The sequence below is a fragment of the Nyctereutes procyonoides genome, unplaced genomic scaffold (genome assembly GCF_905146905.1).
Source record: "Nyctereutes procyonoides isolate TBG_1078 unplaced genomic scaffold, NYPRO_anot_genome, whole genome shotgun sequence".
NCBI lineage: Eukaryota > Metazoa > Chordata > Mammalia > Carnivora > Canidae > Nyctereutes > Nyctereutes procyonoides.
The window spans coordinates 22534566-22551951 of record NW_026575040.1 but is presented as its reverse complement, the minus strand read 5'-3'; the positions used below and the strand labels follow the sequence as shown (position 1 = coordinate 22551951).

The 17386-nt window shown below is 37.9% G+C and overlaps 1 protein-coding gene across 4 annotated transcripts in view; it reads right to left on the bottom strand.

The window, feature by feature from the left end:
* Window positions 1-17386, bottom strand: part of MYO5A (myosin VA) — a 193629-nt gene that overhangs the window by 71174 nt on the left and 105069 nt on the right. For all 4 annotated transcript variants that reach the window (XM_055319733.1, XM_055319734.1, XM_055319735.1 and 1 more), the window contains exons 10-13: window positions 9979-10244; window positions 8835-8916; window positions 3513-3653; window positions 1137-1262 (exon numbers count right to left, since the gene is read on the bottom strand). In XM_055319733.1, the coding sequence (XP_055175708.1) occupies window positions 1137-1262; window positions 3513-3653; window positions 8835-8916; window positions 9979-10244 (615 nt within the window). The remainder of the gene's footprint in view (window positions 1-1136; window positions 1263-3512; window positions 3654-8834; window positions 8917-9978; window positions 10245-17386) is intronic.

Sequence of the window (17386 nt, the reverse complement as noted above, 5' to 3'; positions counted from 1 at the left end):
CTATGAAACCAGTACCATTCTTGGGAAGAAATACATGAACTCTAGAGTAAAACTCCTCAAATACTGTTTTTCCCTAGGGAAGAGTGGTAGTGCTAATTAGTTATGGTCTGAAAGATCCTCCCAATTCATACGGAAGCAGACTCATAAGAAGTTGACTCTCTTCTCCCATGCTGGCAGAAGAGAGCTCCTCTCTCTTGGCCAACCCAATGTATCTTCTTGTGACTCACATCACTATCCAGGAAGGGTAGTTCTCTTGGGAGAGAAGACACTAAAGCTAGAGAGAGATCAGAAGGAACAAAGAGCTGTCTGACAGAGGGTTGAGGTGGTGCCTGGGAAAATACTGTATGATCTGGTAAGTGGAACTACCTGAGAGTGCACTTCTTGCTTCCAAAACTCCAGTGACTTAGGGCATCTACCACTCAAGTTGCTCCCCAGCCTATAACACAAAGCCCTTAGGTGACCTAATGTCATTCCCAGGTTTCCAGGTAGGATTAAGGAGACTCAGAAGGTCCTCAATTCCTGAAGGAAACTCCAGGAAGTTTACCCCCAAAAGCCTACCCACGTTTCCTTTAAATATAAAAAAATATAAATCTCATAGCTCCTGATTTTCTGAGTACACCACTGAATTCACGAAGTAGCAAGTCTGCATACCCTGTTAGGAGGGACCCAATAACTCAGCCACAGAGGCTGACACAAGCCCACAGTCTCTATTCTAACCCCTCAAAGACATCAGCAGTCTGAGGCAGTGACCTGTAATTAAACACATTAACATTTCTACATTGAAATATGTAAATATCCAGCATAACTGAGATAAATAAAGACTATACACAACCTTGTGTTAGTTTAAGTCAGAGATTAGGTTTAGCCATAACATGAATTATGAAAAGGCTTCTTAGTTTTCACAGTTTCTTGGATTTCAGAATTACAGACGATTGTAGACTCATATTTATTTCATAATATAATTCTATTTAGGCTAAAGGAAGAGAAAACCAACAAAGCACACTGAAAAATACTTTTCCTATAAGACCATAAAGAATGCAAGTTTCAGCAAAGATAAAAATATCTCTTGACTATCACTTTTTTCCTTCTTTGAACTTAAATATTCAAAAAGAAAAAAGGTAATAAAGCTTTCTTACTTTGTCAGCAAAATGTTGGATGATGAAAGCTTTGTTTGATAGACGGGGCTTTTCAAAGAGTGCACATTTGTTCAAATGTGTGTTGTACAGTTTTTGGGCCCAAGTGTCATCTGTACCTTTAGGCATCTACATTCAGGGGAGAAAGGAAAAAAAACAAACAAACAATGGAAACAAGGTGATGAATCTTCTGATGTATCAACCAAGGGCCATTTTTTGGCTTTTCTAACAATTTTTTATTCAATTAGGGACTCATTCCTTCCACATTTCTGCTAGATGCCAAAAATTAATTGCTAATGAAAAGCAATGATTGAGACCTTCTCATGGGTGACTCAACCCAATCTTTGGGCAACTCAATCTGCCTATACCAGGAATCATCAAATAAATATTCTGTTTTTAAAACAAGAGCCTCGCAAACAAAAAATGAACTATCATGATGTCATGTATTTTTTTTCTAGGTAAGCTATGTGCCCAATATGGGGCTTGAACTCATGACTCCCGAGATCAAGAATCACATGCTCTACCGACCTTGTCAGGTGCTACATATCACATATTTTTAAAAATTTGTTAAATAAAGGTAACATCTGCAGAGAATGAAATATTTATATAATTCAGAAAGTTTTAAAATGAAGAGTAGGGGCACCTGGGTGGCTCAGTTGTTTAAGCATCTGCCTTTGGCTCAGGTCATGATCATGGGGTTATGGGGTCAAGCCCCACATTGGGTTCCCTGCTCAGCAGAGTCTGCTTCTCCCTCTCTCTCTGCCTCTGCCTCTGACTTGTACTCACTCACTCTGTCACTCAAATAAAATCTTTTTTTTAAATAAATAAAGAGTAATCTCCTTTCACCATTTCCACCAACTTTTTTATCTTTCTGTCTAGAGGTATGAACATAAGTAGAATCATTCTGTAAGCTCCCTGCATTTTTTTAAATAGTAGCAGTCTTGTATTTATGGCCATTAAGCTGTTACTCATTTTTCGTTCTTATAAAAATGGTCACAAAGACTTCTTTTACATATATACCTTGGATACTTTTGTAAGTATATTCATAGGGTGAACTCCAGCAGTTCACCATTGTTAGGTCCAAAGGTACCTGTGGTTACAAATTTGATAAGTATTGTCAAATCTCCTCAAAATACGTTGTATTAACTCACACCCTACTATCAATGAGTGGTATTATCAAATTTAACCTTACCTATCTGTGGTGTGTGGTGGCACAGTCAGTTAAATGCCAACTCTTGATTTTTGGCTTAGGTCATGATGTCATGATCCCAGGGTCCTGGAATTGACCCACTTGTGCTCCACATTCAGCGTGGAGTCTCTTGAGATTCTCTTCCTCTCCCTCTGCTTGTCCTCCCATTCACAGGGGCACCTCTCTCTCTCTCTCTCAAAATAAGTAAAATCTTAAAAACAAAAACCAAAAAAAAAAAAAACCTTGCCTATCTGATAGGTAAAAAACAGTATCCCATTTTTTATTTGAATTGCATTTTTATATAATTTCAAGTGAAACTGAACATTACACTCATTCTTAATGTTGTAGGAAATCTGGATGCTTAGGAGGATCAGTCTATGGTAAGTTGTAATTTATGGCATATAAACTAAAGAGGAGTTAAGAAAAAAGATAGGTTATTTGTCTAAGATCACTCAGCAGTAAAGCTGGATATCCATTATTTTCTCAACATGCTGTGTCTTCAAATATTAAAGCTAAAATTCCCTTTCTACCAGATATATTAGTAATAAAGAATGAGCAGTCAATTTAAAAATATTTATAACTATTATTCAAAATATATTTTGTATGATTTCTTGCATATCTTTAAATATGTCATACCACTGAACAAAAAAAAAAAGTACCAAATACAAGCATATTGATAACAAAAGTAGCTAACACTGGTGGTAGTTGTGTCTAATGTCAATTTTTCACATAACTTAGAAGCAGGTGAAAAAAGAAAGGAAATTCTCCAAGTTTCTTTTTAATTTTTTTTAAAAAAGATATATTTATTTACTTATTTTAGAGAGAGAAGGAGAGTACGAGTAGGGAGAGGGGCAGAGAGAGGGAGAGAATCCTCAAGTAGACTCCCTGCTGAGTGTCAAGCCTGACTTGAGACTCAATCCCAGGACCCTGAGATTATGACCTGAGCCAAAATCAAGAGTCAGCCACTCAACTAACTGAGCAGCACAGGTGCCTCAAAATTCTCCAGCTTTCAATTGTATTTGGAAACCTTTGGGTCTAGTGACCCTTTGGAATGCAAGTGGGGTGACCTCTCACTTATTGCCACAATGGCACTTCATGGTATACTAATGAATCTCTACTTGAATCCACTAACCTTCTGACCTTGACATAGCTCTTTTGATAGACTAGGTACATCTGAAAATCATATTTACCTTGCATTCTTCATCCAGCAAATCTAAAACGCCCAGTTTAGATTCTATAAGATTAATGCAAGGCTGATTATCATAAAAATCTATGAGTGTCCATGGAATTTGTTCTTTCATATATTCTTCTTGTTCTAATTTGAAGACATGCTGAAATGAAAGACAAAAAAGAGCTGGCATTATTGAACAGTACAAGTAATGTTAGTCAAGAAACATTTATAGAAAACAACTTAGATTTTCTAAGAGGATATGAACATAATTTGAGATAGTCCATGGCATTCAGCAACCATAATCTTGCGGGAGAAACATGATTTACACATGGAAAATAATATAAGAAGCAAATAAAAACCACAGATGGTAAAACCTCAGCTATACAGGATTGTTGGTAAACAAGTAAATCTAAGTACGTAGATGCATGTGTTAGACAACTGACAAATGTAGCAGTATTTTATATTTTTTTATGTATACATCTAACACTGCACTATATACTTTTTGGCCTCAGATTATTGCACAGTGCTGCTAACGATGCCTTAGCTGGCCTTGAACAACTATGCAGAGCAGATGCACCCTGGACCACTGAACCAAACTGGGTGATGCTTACAGCATAGCAAAAATAATTCTCTTAAGGGACAGTGATGTTGGAAGTTCACGTGCCTCAGAATTAGATAACAGTGTTTTATGTCTGCTTCCATTATCTTCCATAGTCAGGGAATCTTTGGTTCAATTTTCTGGATTCTTCATCCAATGCTACAAGTAGCTGCAAGAAATACCAATTCACTGCTCTTTCTGCTAAATGCTTCTACCACCATCCTCACCATTGCTTCTAATCTCCATTCACTCATTTATGCAAAAATACGTATCACCTATGTGCCAGTCACTGCATACCATTAACAAACTAGACATGGGTTCTGCCCGCATGCAGTTTGGAGACTAATGGGAAAAACAGACAGAAATAAAATAATCACAAACTGTAGTAATGTTACAGAGGAAAATAATGCAAGCTATGAGAGCAAGAGTCCTCATGAAGTTTAGATATATGGTGGTGAGGGAAAGCTTCCTAGAGGAAAGACTGTATGATATCAGCTCTGCAGATGAATGGATTTCAAGTTATTCTAGGCAGAAGGGCAATCCAACCACTGATACAGTTCTTGCTTCAGGCTGCCCAGCCAATGCAGCAACCCACAACTTCTTGTCTCCACAAGATGTTAATGACCTCTACTCATTGTTTTTGGGGATTTCTGCTTTCCTTTGTCTCTTGTGTGTCCTTGTTCTCTCAACATTTTGATGCTTTTTCTGGAAAGAACAGCTCTATGACCAGACAATTCATATTTTCTAGGACCCCAAGCCCCATGAAACTTAGGTATCACCAAGATTTCTGATACATATTCTCCTTGTGCACCTGGAACTTTCTCACTTTATTCTGTACTTATTATAATGCCCCTCTTGGCTCATTTGCAGCATTTACCAGCTGCAATAAGCTTTAATAATTAAAAACAAACAAACAAAAGGGTCACCCACATGAATATTTATATCATGCTAACCAGAAAGCAAATTTATTCTGCTCTCTTGATGAATGAGAACGTAAATAGGGCACCATGTGTCAGCAGGATGCTTTGCCTGATGGCACCAATATTTTACAAAACAATGAGCCTTGTCTTTTTTTAATTCAATAATTTATATGCAGTCACTGACAACAGAAACACTGTCCAGATTTTACATGGGCTTGATTCTTACACACATTTCTATGCCTAGGTGGGAAAGTCCACGAGGCCTCAAAAATTCTGGATACTTAATTGTCAAAAAGACAATGTGGGCACAAGGTTCAACATGGCTAGAGATCCTTGGTCAATCTATAATGCCTCCAAGCACTAAACATGCCAATAACCATTTTGATCATGCCCACTGCCCCACCCATAATCCCTGCCAAGGGACTGGCCCAGAGCAGCCAAGCTCTTTACTATAAGACCTCATGTTCCTAGTCACAGCTGGTCAACTGCTAGAGATCTCTGAAAGAAAAGTGAACAAAGTTATGATTCTCTTTCTCAGGTGGAAGAATTTGGAAATGGGCAATTAATAGTGCAAGCTGAAGCCAAAGGAAGTCAAGATGAATGGGGATTTCAAAGCAAATTAAGGGGATGAGAGGAGCAAGCTAACCACTGCTGGGTTCATAGGAAGCTTGAAGTGAGTGAGAAAGTTGAAACCTTGAGAAAATATATACAGAATAGAAGGGAAGAATAAGCCATATGACAGTAAGAGGGAACAAACACTGTGCAGAGAGAAGATAAGATGCAGTATAGTGTGTGTGTATGTGTGTGTGTGTGTGTGTGTGTGTAGAGAGAGAGACAGAGACAGAGGAGAAACAGATGGAAAGAGACAGAGGGAAAGAGAAACAAGAGAATCAGAAACACACATGCAGAAACATGGCGTTCTTATAAAATAGACAAATTAGCAAGTCCCTAATGAGGCCAGTGTTGGTTCCTTATATTGATAATCATGTTGTGCCAAAATGTACTCGGAAAGAGCTCAGGTTGTGGCTCTGATTAAAGTATTAAGAAACTCAGTAAAACCTTGAGAAAAGATAATGCTTAATCTCTGATAGGTTTTTATTTATGTTTCTTTTTTAATTTTTTAAATTTATTTTTTCATTATAAATTTATTTTTTATTGGTGTTCAATTTGCCAACATATGGAATAACACCCAGGGCTCATCCCATCAAGTGCCCCCCTCAGTGCCCGTCACCCAGTCACCCCCACCCCCGCCCACCTCCCCTTCCACCACCCCTAGTTCGTTTCCCAGAGTTAGGAGTCTCTCATGTTCTGTCTCCCTCCCTGATATTTCCCACTTATTCTTTCTCCATTCCCCTTTATTCCCTTTCACTATTTTTTATATTCCCCAAATGAATGAGACCATATAATGTTTGTCCTTCTTCGATTGACTTATTTCACTCAGCATAATACCCTCCAGTTCCATCCACGTCGAAGCAAATGGTGGGTATTTGTCATTTCTAATGGCTGAGTAATATTCCATTGTATACATAAACCACATCTTCTTTATCCATTCATCTTTCGATGGACACCGAGGCTCCTTCCACCCAGGGCAATTTACACGTTTAATGCAATCTCTATCAAAATATCATGGACTTTCTTCAGAGAGTTGGAACAAATTATTTTAAGATTAGTGTGGAATCAGAAAAGACCCTGAATAGCCAGGGGAATTTTACTTCATTTTTTTAAAGATAGATTTATTTATTATTTATTTATTTATTTATTATTTATTTATTTATTTATTTATTTATTTATTTATTTATTTATGAGACAGAGAGAGAGAGAGAGAGAGACAGACAGAGAGGCAGAGACACAGGCAGAGGGAAAAGCAGGCTCCATGCCGGGAGCCCGATGCAGGACTCGATCCCGGGACTCCAGGATCGCGCCCTGCGCCAAAGGTAGGTGCCAAACCGTTGAGCCACCCAGGGATCCCCAGCCAGGGGAATTTTAAAAAAGAAAACCATAGCTGGGGGCATCACAATGCCAGATTTCAGGTTGTACTACAAAGCTGTGGTCATCAAGACAGTGTGGTACTGGCACAAAAACAGACACATAGATCAATTGAACAGAATAGAGAATCCAGAAGTGGATCCTCAACTTTATGGTCAACTAATATTCGACAAAGCAGGAAAGACTATCCACTGGAAAAAAGACAGTCTCTTCAATAAATGGTGCTGGGAAAATTGGACATCCACATGCAGAAGCATGAAACTACACCATTCTTACACCCTACACAAAGATAAACTCAAAATGGATGAAAGATCTAAATGTGAGACAAGATTCTATTTATGTTTCTTATGCAAAGATGAAAAATAGAACAATCACATTTTTATGGAAATAGTCATAAGGCTAAGGTTTGAAGATCACCTCTGCATTATTTCACTGTGTTAAGTAACTTAACTTGCTAAATACAGATAGTTCAAATTTTCATCAGAGTATATGCAGTATTTTTTTTTTAAATCAATCAGTCAAATGTTTGATAATGACAAGCAACAATCCCTTGTCCCATCCCTCAATCCAGTCTCACTCTCTGGAGGAAACCATTTTTAACTTCCTTAATTATTTCTTACTGATACTTACCTCTAAAGAATATGTGTACTTCCTGTTTTTTAAATTTGTCCGTTGGAAACATCATCTATTGATTTCTTGATGAGACAGATGAGGCTAAATTCATATATACCACCCTCTCCACTGCCCTTCTGCTTTCCTCCCAATATTATTACTTTTGGTTCTTCTTTTGATTTTTACTAATTTTGTAACTTAAAACTATACCTTTAAACTTCTATTTCTTTATCATTAGCCATGCCACCTGACCTCTCTCTTATTAAGATGAGGATACTAAGGGCTCTTTTCCTATCCTTCAGCTAGCTCTCTTCTCTTCCATCTTCAATTCCTATGGGTGACTTTTTTGTTTTGTTTTTTGGGTGACTTATTTTTAATATCCTCTTCCATCAGTACTAACAACTATCCCAAATCTTGCACTTAGAACTGTGCCTGGCACTTTACATACTCTAACTCATTTACTGTATACAACCATATGCAGAAGGTACAATCATTACCCCCATTATACAGATGAAGAGACTAAAGCCCAGGAAAGCCAATTAACCTGTCCAAGGTCCCCTGAATATTCAATGCAGAATGGGATTCCAATCTAAGTGTACTTTTGAAGGTCTGTGTTCCTCACTATTGTAATCTACTGCCTCTCGTTTTTAAATATCTTGAAAACCCCCAATACCACGATAACATTTGAAGATATATTATTACTTCACAAGAGCCATTCTCAAAATATGCCCATTGCCATTGTCATGGTGAATGTCTCAGTCTATTGAAAAGAGAATCTGTAAAAGAATATGTAAATAAAATATGCAGAAAAGAGTGTGTGTTCTGATTTTTCATGCTGGCATCTTGCTAATACAGCAAGTGAGTTAAGACAGTCTTAACTCCACAGGGACAATACACTGAAGGATATCCTAAGCTCAAAACTTCATACTGCCTATGTTACTACCCATCACACTTCCTGCTTCCATCACTCAACTTACTTCGACTGAGTTTTTACTATTTTCAGACTGTAATCTGAAGATCATCTTGAATCTTTTCTGGGTCATAATCATTTCTTTAATATTGCATTAATATATTAATTGTAAGTTCCTCAACAGCTCAGTTGTTCTAAAGCCTAGACAATTATTGCAATTTACAACCTCATTTCAGAAACCAGACTTTAAACACTGTGTTGGAATTCAAAAGAATAATTTACAGTAGAATATTAGTTAAGAAAGAAAAGCCTTACCATATTGAATTGTTGCTGTAGTTTTTCATTTGCATAATTTATGCAAAACTGTTCAAAACTATTTATCTCAAATGTTTCAAATCTGTAAAACCAAAAACAGTATGTGAAGAGGAGAAAAAGTAACAAATAGCTTTTTTAAATATTCAAAATGTGCCTATTAGAAAAAGAGAAAGAAAGAAAGAAAGAGAGAGAGAGAGAGAGAGAGAGAAGAAATTTCCCAACATTGTGAAACTCTCCACATCAGTGAAGGTAAAGGTTTATAAGTCAGTTACATGGAATCTGTATCCAGCAGATAGGCATCAACCACATAGCAGAAAGGTTTTTTTTAAAGCTCTTTAAAGATGTGTTCAACAGTATGAGTTTTTGAGAGCCAATTCATCTCCAAGTGGGGAACAATCGAATTATGATAAAGCTATTGATCTTGTCAATTTACAGATTCACAGTGTCTACATTCACATAACAGGGAACAGAGAACAGAGATCAAACAGGTTCTTTTGAAAAAACTAAACAATAGGGCAGCTCAGGTGGCTCAGCGGTTTAGCGCCACCTTCAGCCCAGGGCGTGATCTTGGAGGCCTGGGGTGAGTCCCGCATCGGGCTCCCTGTATTCAAAAGGAGCCTGCTTCTCCCTCTGCCTGTGTCTCTGCCCCCCTCTCTCTGTGTCTCTCATGAATGGATAAATAAAATCTTTAAAAAAAAAAACACTAAACAATAAAAAATTAGACATCAAAAAACAAATGTAGGGGGCAGCCCGGGTGGCTCAGCGGTTTAGTGCCACCTTCGGCCTAGGGCGTGATCCTGGAGTCCCGGGATGGAGTCCTGCATTAGGCTTCCTGCATGGAGCCTGTTTCTCCCTCTGCCTGTGTCTCTGTCTCTCTCTCTCTCTCTGTATCTCTCATGAATAAATAAAGTCTTAAAACACACACACACACACACACACACACAAATGTATATGAAAGGTATTAACAGTTCAAGTGGGCACCCAGAAAAGGCAACTAGCAAACAAAATAAGGTTTTTAGAAATGCTCTCCTAGTTTTCTTTTCTCTTCACCAGTAGGAGAAAGAATCTAATACACATTTAGAGTTACTAGATAATCTCTAGAAAGAAATGCTCTATGGCAGACCACTAAGTCAAATACACTTACCCGTATATGTCCAGCACTCCAATAAAAGAGTGCTGTTTGACAGCTGAATGGAGGGCCTGATTGACATGATCTACAATCCAGTTAAAGAGCTTGGCATAAATGTGCTTGGCTAAAGCATCACGGGCATTCGTGGCCTGCAGCTTAGAGATTGGTTTGATATATGTCTCTGTGGCGGTAGCCAGTTTCCGATGGCAGAGCCAGTGACACATCTCCTCATAGTCCACGCCCATAAGATCAGAGAAGATGCTGAGGGGTTCATGCTTGGGCTGACAAAAAGAGAGTGGGTTATTTCTTTGGCCAAATCAATCAAATATTTACCAAATTTACTAAAAAATACAAACAAAGAGGTAACAAAACCCAGAAATTTCTTTGTTATAACTAACACAGTGCTCATGTGAAGTGGTCGGTGATAATAATCATAATTGTCTATTAGACTAACATCCAGGCAGCATTTTATAATCTCTTCTAGGGCTCATTTCATAAACTACATCTTCCTTTGTCTCTTCACTGTGTTTGTTTTTAATCTGTCTTTAGGCTCTTTTATTCAGTCAGTTGATCAGAGTATCTGTCAGCTTGTCAACAAGTATTTACTGAATGCCTATGATATGCCAGTAAATAAAACCAGACATGGCCCCTATCTGCCTAGAACTTATAGTAACTAGAGGAAATGGATATTAATCAAATGACTATTCCCTAACCTGTAAAATTACTGCAAAGAAAAAAGGAGCGATACTCCGATTCCATGTGAAAGGAGTGTGCCCTATTCAGGAGGCAGGGGCCAGTTGCCTTGAGAAACAGAGCTGAGATCTGAAGGATAGGAAGGTATTAACTCAGTGAAAGGGGAAGAAAGGGTCTTCAAGCTGAGGGAGCAACTGGTATACAAGTCCTGTGGTGGGAGTGAAACTAGTAGTATGAGAGACTAAAGCTGAGTGAGGGAGAAAATATCTGAGATGAAGCCACAGAGACAGGCAGGGGATATACCATGGCTGGTCTTCATCCTGAGAGCAAAGGGAAGCCACTGAAGAGTTTGAAAGAGATAACTTCATAGCTATTTGCATGACTTCTTAGATTAGAATCTCTCTAATGGGGGTGCCTGGGTGGCTCAGTTGGTTAAGCAGCTGATTCTTGGTTTCAGCTCAGGTCATAATCTCACAGTCATGGGATAAAGCTCCATATTGGGCTCCTGCTCAGTGCAGAGTCTGCTTCAGATTCTTTCTCCCTCCCCCTCTACCCTTCCCTGCTTCCATTCTCTTCCTCAAATAAATAAATAAATAAAATCTGTAAAAAAAAAAAAAAGAATCTCTTTAATGACTTACATATCTCTATTCCCTATAATGTCTTCCATAGGCCTTGCATTAAGTAGACATTCAACAAATACTTGTTTAATTTAATCCACATGAGTGCATTATATTTTTTAACATCTTCATTCACATATTTCAATTGAATCTGATGACATTCCTGGGGAACAAGCAGGATGAACATTGCTATCTCTGACTGAAATCCAAGAGGAGAGCTTGGATTTGAAACATCACATGACCATTTATGTCAGTGTTGTCATTAGAACCTGGGTGCCCTGACACCCTCACCTCCTGACCCTTTCCACTGAGGAAATTCTTCCTTCCTTCATCTCACCTCTTCCCAAATGATCACTTCAGATATAAATCAGCACCATTACCAACAGCATGTCACAACTCTCTTAAATAAGCAGCTAATTTCATTCATGTAAATATGAATGATTTGACATCATTTAGAAGTGCATCAGTACTCTCTAAACATATTCTATTTGGGGAACCTGGGTGGCTCAGTGATTGAGCATCTGTCTGCCTTTGGCTCAGGTTATGATTCTAGGGTCCTGGGATCGAGTTCCACACTGGGCTCCCTGCAGAAAGCCTGCTTCTTTCTCCCTTTGCCTATGTCTCTGCCTCTCTTTCTCTGTGTCTCTCAGGAATAAATAAATAATAAAATTAACATACTCTATGTTAATGGCATTACTTTACTATTATATTACGGCTGTAAACTTTTTTGTTCAAATTTTCTGTAACTTTACTGATTTCTATCTCTTTTTATCTGAGAGAAGTCAATAATCTCCCACTATGATAGATCAATTTTTTATTGTAGTATCTGTTGGTTTTTGCTTTATATATTTTAAGTCTATGCCATTAAGTACATTAAAGTTTAGAACCATTACATCTTCCTGGTGAATATAATCTCTATCATTATATACTACTCTATTTATCTCTACTGCTGCTCCTTTTGGCCCCAAACTTTATTTTGTTCAACATCAATACAGGGTCTGCTAGGTTTTTTTGTAGCGATTATGGCATATCTTTTCTAAACTTTTTATTATCAAACTTTCTATACCTTTATGTTTTAGGAATGCTTATTTCAAAAGCATAGAGCTGCATTCCTAAACCAGTTATCCAGTTGTTATCTAGTAATCTAGTTCTATGATTTTAGGGGGAGCAGGGGCTGATGATTTACTTTATTTTTTTAACTTTTTCTTCTGAGCTTGTTTTAGACTAACAGAAAAGTTACAAGAGCAGTACAAAGAAGTCCCTTCACCCAATTTCCCTAAATATTAACATTTTACCACACTTGCTTGTATCATTCTCTTTCACATATGTGCACATACACATTAATTTTTAGAACCTCTGAGAGTAGAGTGGGAGAAAAAAAATAAAACAACAAAAAAAAAACCTTTGAAAGTTCCAAGCATGATGCTATTTTAGTCCTAAATATTTTAGTTTGCATCTCCTAAAAACCAAAGACATTATTTAACTATAATATCATGAAGAATATTAGAAAATTAGCAATGATACAGCCCTATTACCTAACTTACAGATTTAATTCAATTTTTTTTGATTGAGCTAATCAATTTCTGCACAGAGGTGAGGGAGAGATTTTTATAGTCCAGGATCCAGTCTGAGTTCATATACTCCATTTAGTTCCAGTTTCATTAGCCTCCTTTAATCTCAAGAGATCTTTGCTCTTTTTTAGTTTTTTTTTTTTTGTGACCTTGATATTTTTGAATAGTATGTCCCTCAGTGTGGGTCTGCATGATGATATCTCATGATTAGATCTGGATCATGCCTTCTCGGCAGGAATACCAGGAAAGTGATGTTGTGATCTCAGTACAACATATTAGAAGTTATATAATGTTGAACAGTCATTTCTCCAAAGACGACATCCTGATGGCCAACAGACACATGAAAAGATGTTCAACACCACTCACCATTAGGGAAATGCTAACTAAAACTATAATGAGATATCACTGCATACCTGTCAGAATAGCTAAAATTAAAATCGTAAGAAACAAAAAGTGCTGGCAAGGATATGGAGAAAAAAGAACCCTTGTACACTGCCAGTGGGAATGCAGCCACTCTGGAAAACAGGATGGAGGTCCCTTAAAAAGTTAAAAATAGAACTACTTACTCTATGATCCAGTAATCACATTACTATTTACCCCAAAAGTGGAAAAGCACTAATTCGAAAGGATACATGCACCCCTCTATTTATTGCAGTATTATTTACAATAGCCAAACTACTTAAAAAGCCTAAGAAACAGACTCTTAACTACTGAGAACAAACTGATGTTACCAGAGGGGAGGTGGGTGAAATAGGTGATGGAGATTAAGGAATGCACTTGCTGTGATGAGCACTAGGCATTGTATGGAAGTGTTGGATCACTACACTATGCACCTGAAACTAATCTAACACTGTATGGTAACTATACTGGAATTAAAATAAAAAAACTTAAAACATGTTCTTTTTTTAAATTTTTTAATAATAAATTTATTTTGTATTGGTGTTCAATTTGCCAACATACAGAATAACACCCAGTGCTCATCCCATCAAGTGCCCCCCTCAGTGCCCGTCACCCATTCACCCCCACCCCCCACCCTTCTCCCCTTCCACCACCCCTAGTTCATTTCCCAGAGTTAGGAGTCTTCATGTTCTGTCTCCCTTTCTGATATTTCCCACACATTTCTTCTCCCTTCCCTTCTATTCCCTTTCACTATTATTTATATTCCCCAAATGAATGAGACCATATAATGTTTGTCCTTCTCCGATTGACTTATTTCACTCAGCATAATACCCTCCAGTTCCATCCACGTTGAAGCAATGGTGGGTATTTGTCATTTCTAATGGCTGAGTAATATTCCATTGTATACATAAACCACATCATGGGCAGCCCCGGTGGCGCAGCGGTTTGGTGCCGCCTGCAGCCTGGGGTGTGCTCCTGGAGACCCGGGATCGAGTCCCACATTGGGCTCCCTGCATGGAGCCTGCTTCTCCCTCTGCCTGTGTCTCTGCCTCTCTCTCTGTGTGTCTATGAATAAATAAATAAAATCTTTAAAAAAAAAACCCACATCTTCTTTATCCATTCATCTTTTGATGGACACCGAGGCTCCTTCCACAGTTTGGCTATTGTGGACATTGCTGCTATAAACATTGGGGTGCAGGTGTCCCGGCATTTGAGTGCATCTGTATCTTTGGGGTAAATCCCCAGCAGTGCAATTGCTGGATCGTAGGGCAGGTCTGTTTTTAACTCTTTGAGGAACCTCCACACAGTTTTCCAGAGTGGCTTAAAACATGTTCACTATAAACTACAAACCAGAGAAATAAATATATTTAAAGGCTTTTTAAAAGCAAACAACAAAAAACAACAATAAAAAAAGAAGTTCTATGATGCTGATTGGTCTCACTACTGGTTGCGTCAATTAGAGACAAAGAATGTCAAATACAGAAGGGAATGCCTGCCAAGTTTCTCCAATGATAAAGACGACTATCTTTCTTTTTAACTACTAAGTATTTGTGGGGAGTTCTGTCTTTTCCAGCCCAATACACCATTCATTATTATTATTATTGTTTTAATTAATGATATTTGATCTATATTGGCACGTGCTTTCCTAGTTTATGAATGAACCATTCATTCTCTCCTTTTATATCTCTCTTGGGTCATTCTCCTTCTGCCTATGTGACTTCTATGCTTCTTTCTTTAATATTTCCTTTAGTGAGGGCCTTTTGGTGACAAAATCTCCCAATTTCTTTATTTTTTTTTAAAGATTTTATTTATTTATTCATGAGAGAATAGAGAGAGAGGCAGACACACAGGCAGAGGGAGAAGCTCACTCCCTGCAAGGAGCCCGATGTGGGACTCGATTCCAGGACCCCAGGATCATGCCCTGAGCCAAAGGCAGACACCCAACCACTGAGCCACCCAGGCATCCCAAAATCTTCCAATTGTCTGAAACAGTTCTATTTTTCCCTCATTCTGGAAAGATCTTTGTACTGGATATATAATTCTTCTAAGTTAATAGTTATTTACTCTAGAGCACTGAAGATAGTGGTCTACTGTTTGCTGGCTCCTACTGTTGTTGAGAACTACTGGTTTAACTATTATTTCTTCAAAATTAATGTATCTTATCTCTCTGCCTGTTTTAAGATTTTTCTCTCTGCCTCTGATATCATTATGGTGTACCTTGGGGTGGATATCTTTTTATTTATTCTAAATGGGATTTTGTGGACTTTCCAAATCTGAGGTTTAGTATCGTTTTCACAATTTCTGAAATTTGTAATTATCTATTCAAATATTATGTCTGCCTCATTCTTTATTTTTCTCTAGGAATTCTTGTTGGATTAAAATTATACTTTATTACTCCATCCTTCACCTCTCCTATGTTTTAAGGTCCAATCTTGCATTTGGATAATTTTACCACATCTCTCTTTTAGCTCATCTTTTCCCTTCTCAGTTGTGTCAAATTTGCTATTAATTTCTTTCAGCATTCTTTTTTTTTTATATATAAATTAATTTTTATTGGTGTTCAATTTACCGACATACAGAATAACACCCAGTGCTCATCCCGTCAAGTGTCCCCCCTCAGTGCCCATCACCCATTCACCCCCACCCCCCGCCCTCCTCCCCCTCCACCACCCCTAGTTCATTTCCCAGAGTTAGAAGTCTTTATGTTTTGTCTCCCTTTCTGATATTTCTCCCACATTTCTTCTCCCTTCCCTTATATTCCCTTTCACTATTATTCATATTCCCCAAATGAATGAGAACATACACTGTTTGTCCTTCTCCGGTTACTGTGGCCAAGTTCAAAAAGGGTGTTGCCTGAGTTCTCCTCTGGGATTTTGATGGAATCTTGTCTCACATTTAGATCTTTCATCTATTTTGAGTTTATCTTTGTGTATGGTGCAAGAGAGTGGTCCAGTTTCATTCTTCTGCATGTGGATGTCCAATTTTCCCAGCACCATTTATTGAAGAGACTCTTTCTTCCAGTGGATCGTCTTTCCTCCTTTATCGTATATTAGTTGACCATAAAGTTCAGGGTCCACTTCTGGGTTCTCTATTCTGTTCCATTGATCTATATGTCTGTTTTTGTGCCAGATAAAAAACAGGACCCATCTATTTGCTGTCTACAAGAGACTCATTTTAGACAGAAAGATACCTACAACCTGAAAATAAAAGGTTGGAGAACCATTTACCATTCAAATGGTTCTCAAAATATATCCTAAAAACTATAGAACACTTCTGAAAGAAATTGAGGAAGACACAAAGAGATGGAAAAATATTCCATGCTCATGTATTGGCAGAATTAATATTGTGAAAATGTCAATTTTACCCAGGGCAATTTACACGTATAATGCAATCCCTATCAAAATACCATGGACTTTCTTCAGAGACTTAGAACAAGTTATTTTAAGATTTGTGTGGAATCAGAAAAGACCCCGAACAGCCAGGGGAATTTTAAAAAAGAAAACCATATCTGGGGGCATCACAATGCCAGATTTCAGGTTGTACTACAAAGCTGTGTTCATCAAGACAGTGTGGTACTGGCACAAAAACAGACATATAGATCAATGGAACAGAATAGAGAACCCAGAAGTGGACCCTGAACTTTATGGTCAACTAATATACGATAAAGGAGGAAAGACGATCCACTGGAAGAAAGACAGTCTCTTCTTTCAGCATTCTTAATAGGTTTGACTTTTATCTGTTCTGCCTAACTCCTTCTATTTTGTTCCTTTGTGGAATTTTTAATTTTTGACTATGAGCCAATATTTCTTGTAACTTTTATCATGGGACTCTACTGAGACCTGGTTTGAACGTGAATCATCCAAAGTAGATTTGCATTTGCTTCTGACAGGCATCTAAGGACCACCAATCTGGGACCCATTTAAGCTAAGTGTTCTGTATTTAGCTTTCTGGACCAAGTAGGAACTATAAAATCAGTCTGGGAGTAAGTGTGAGGGTCAGTTGACTGTTGTAAATTTTTAGGAACTATTTTCTCCTCCAGTTAGCAACAAGGCTTGCTCAAGCCAGGTCAACTTTTCTTTGTACTCTTGGAGTAGGTGGTGGGCAATTTTATGACTAATTTCCCAGTTAGGGTCTCAGCTTTAG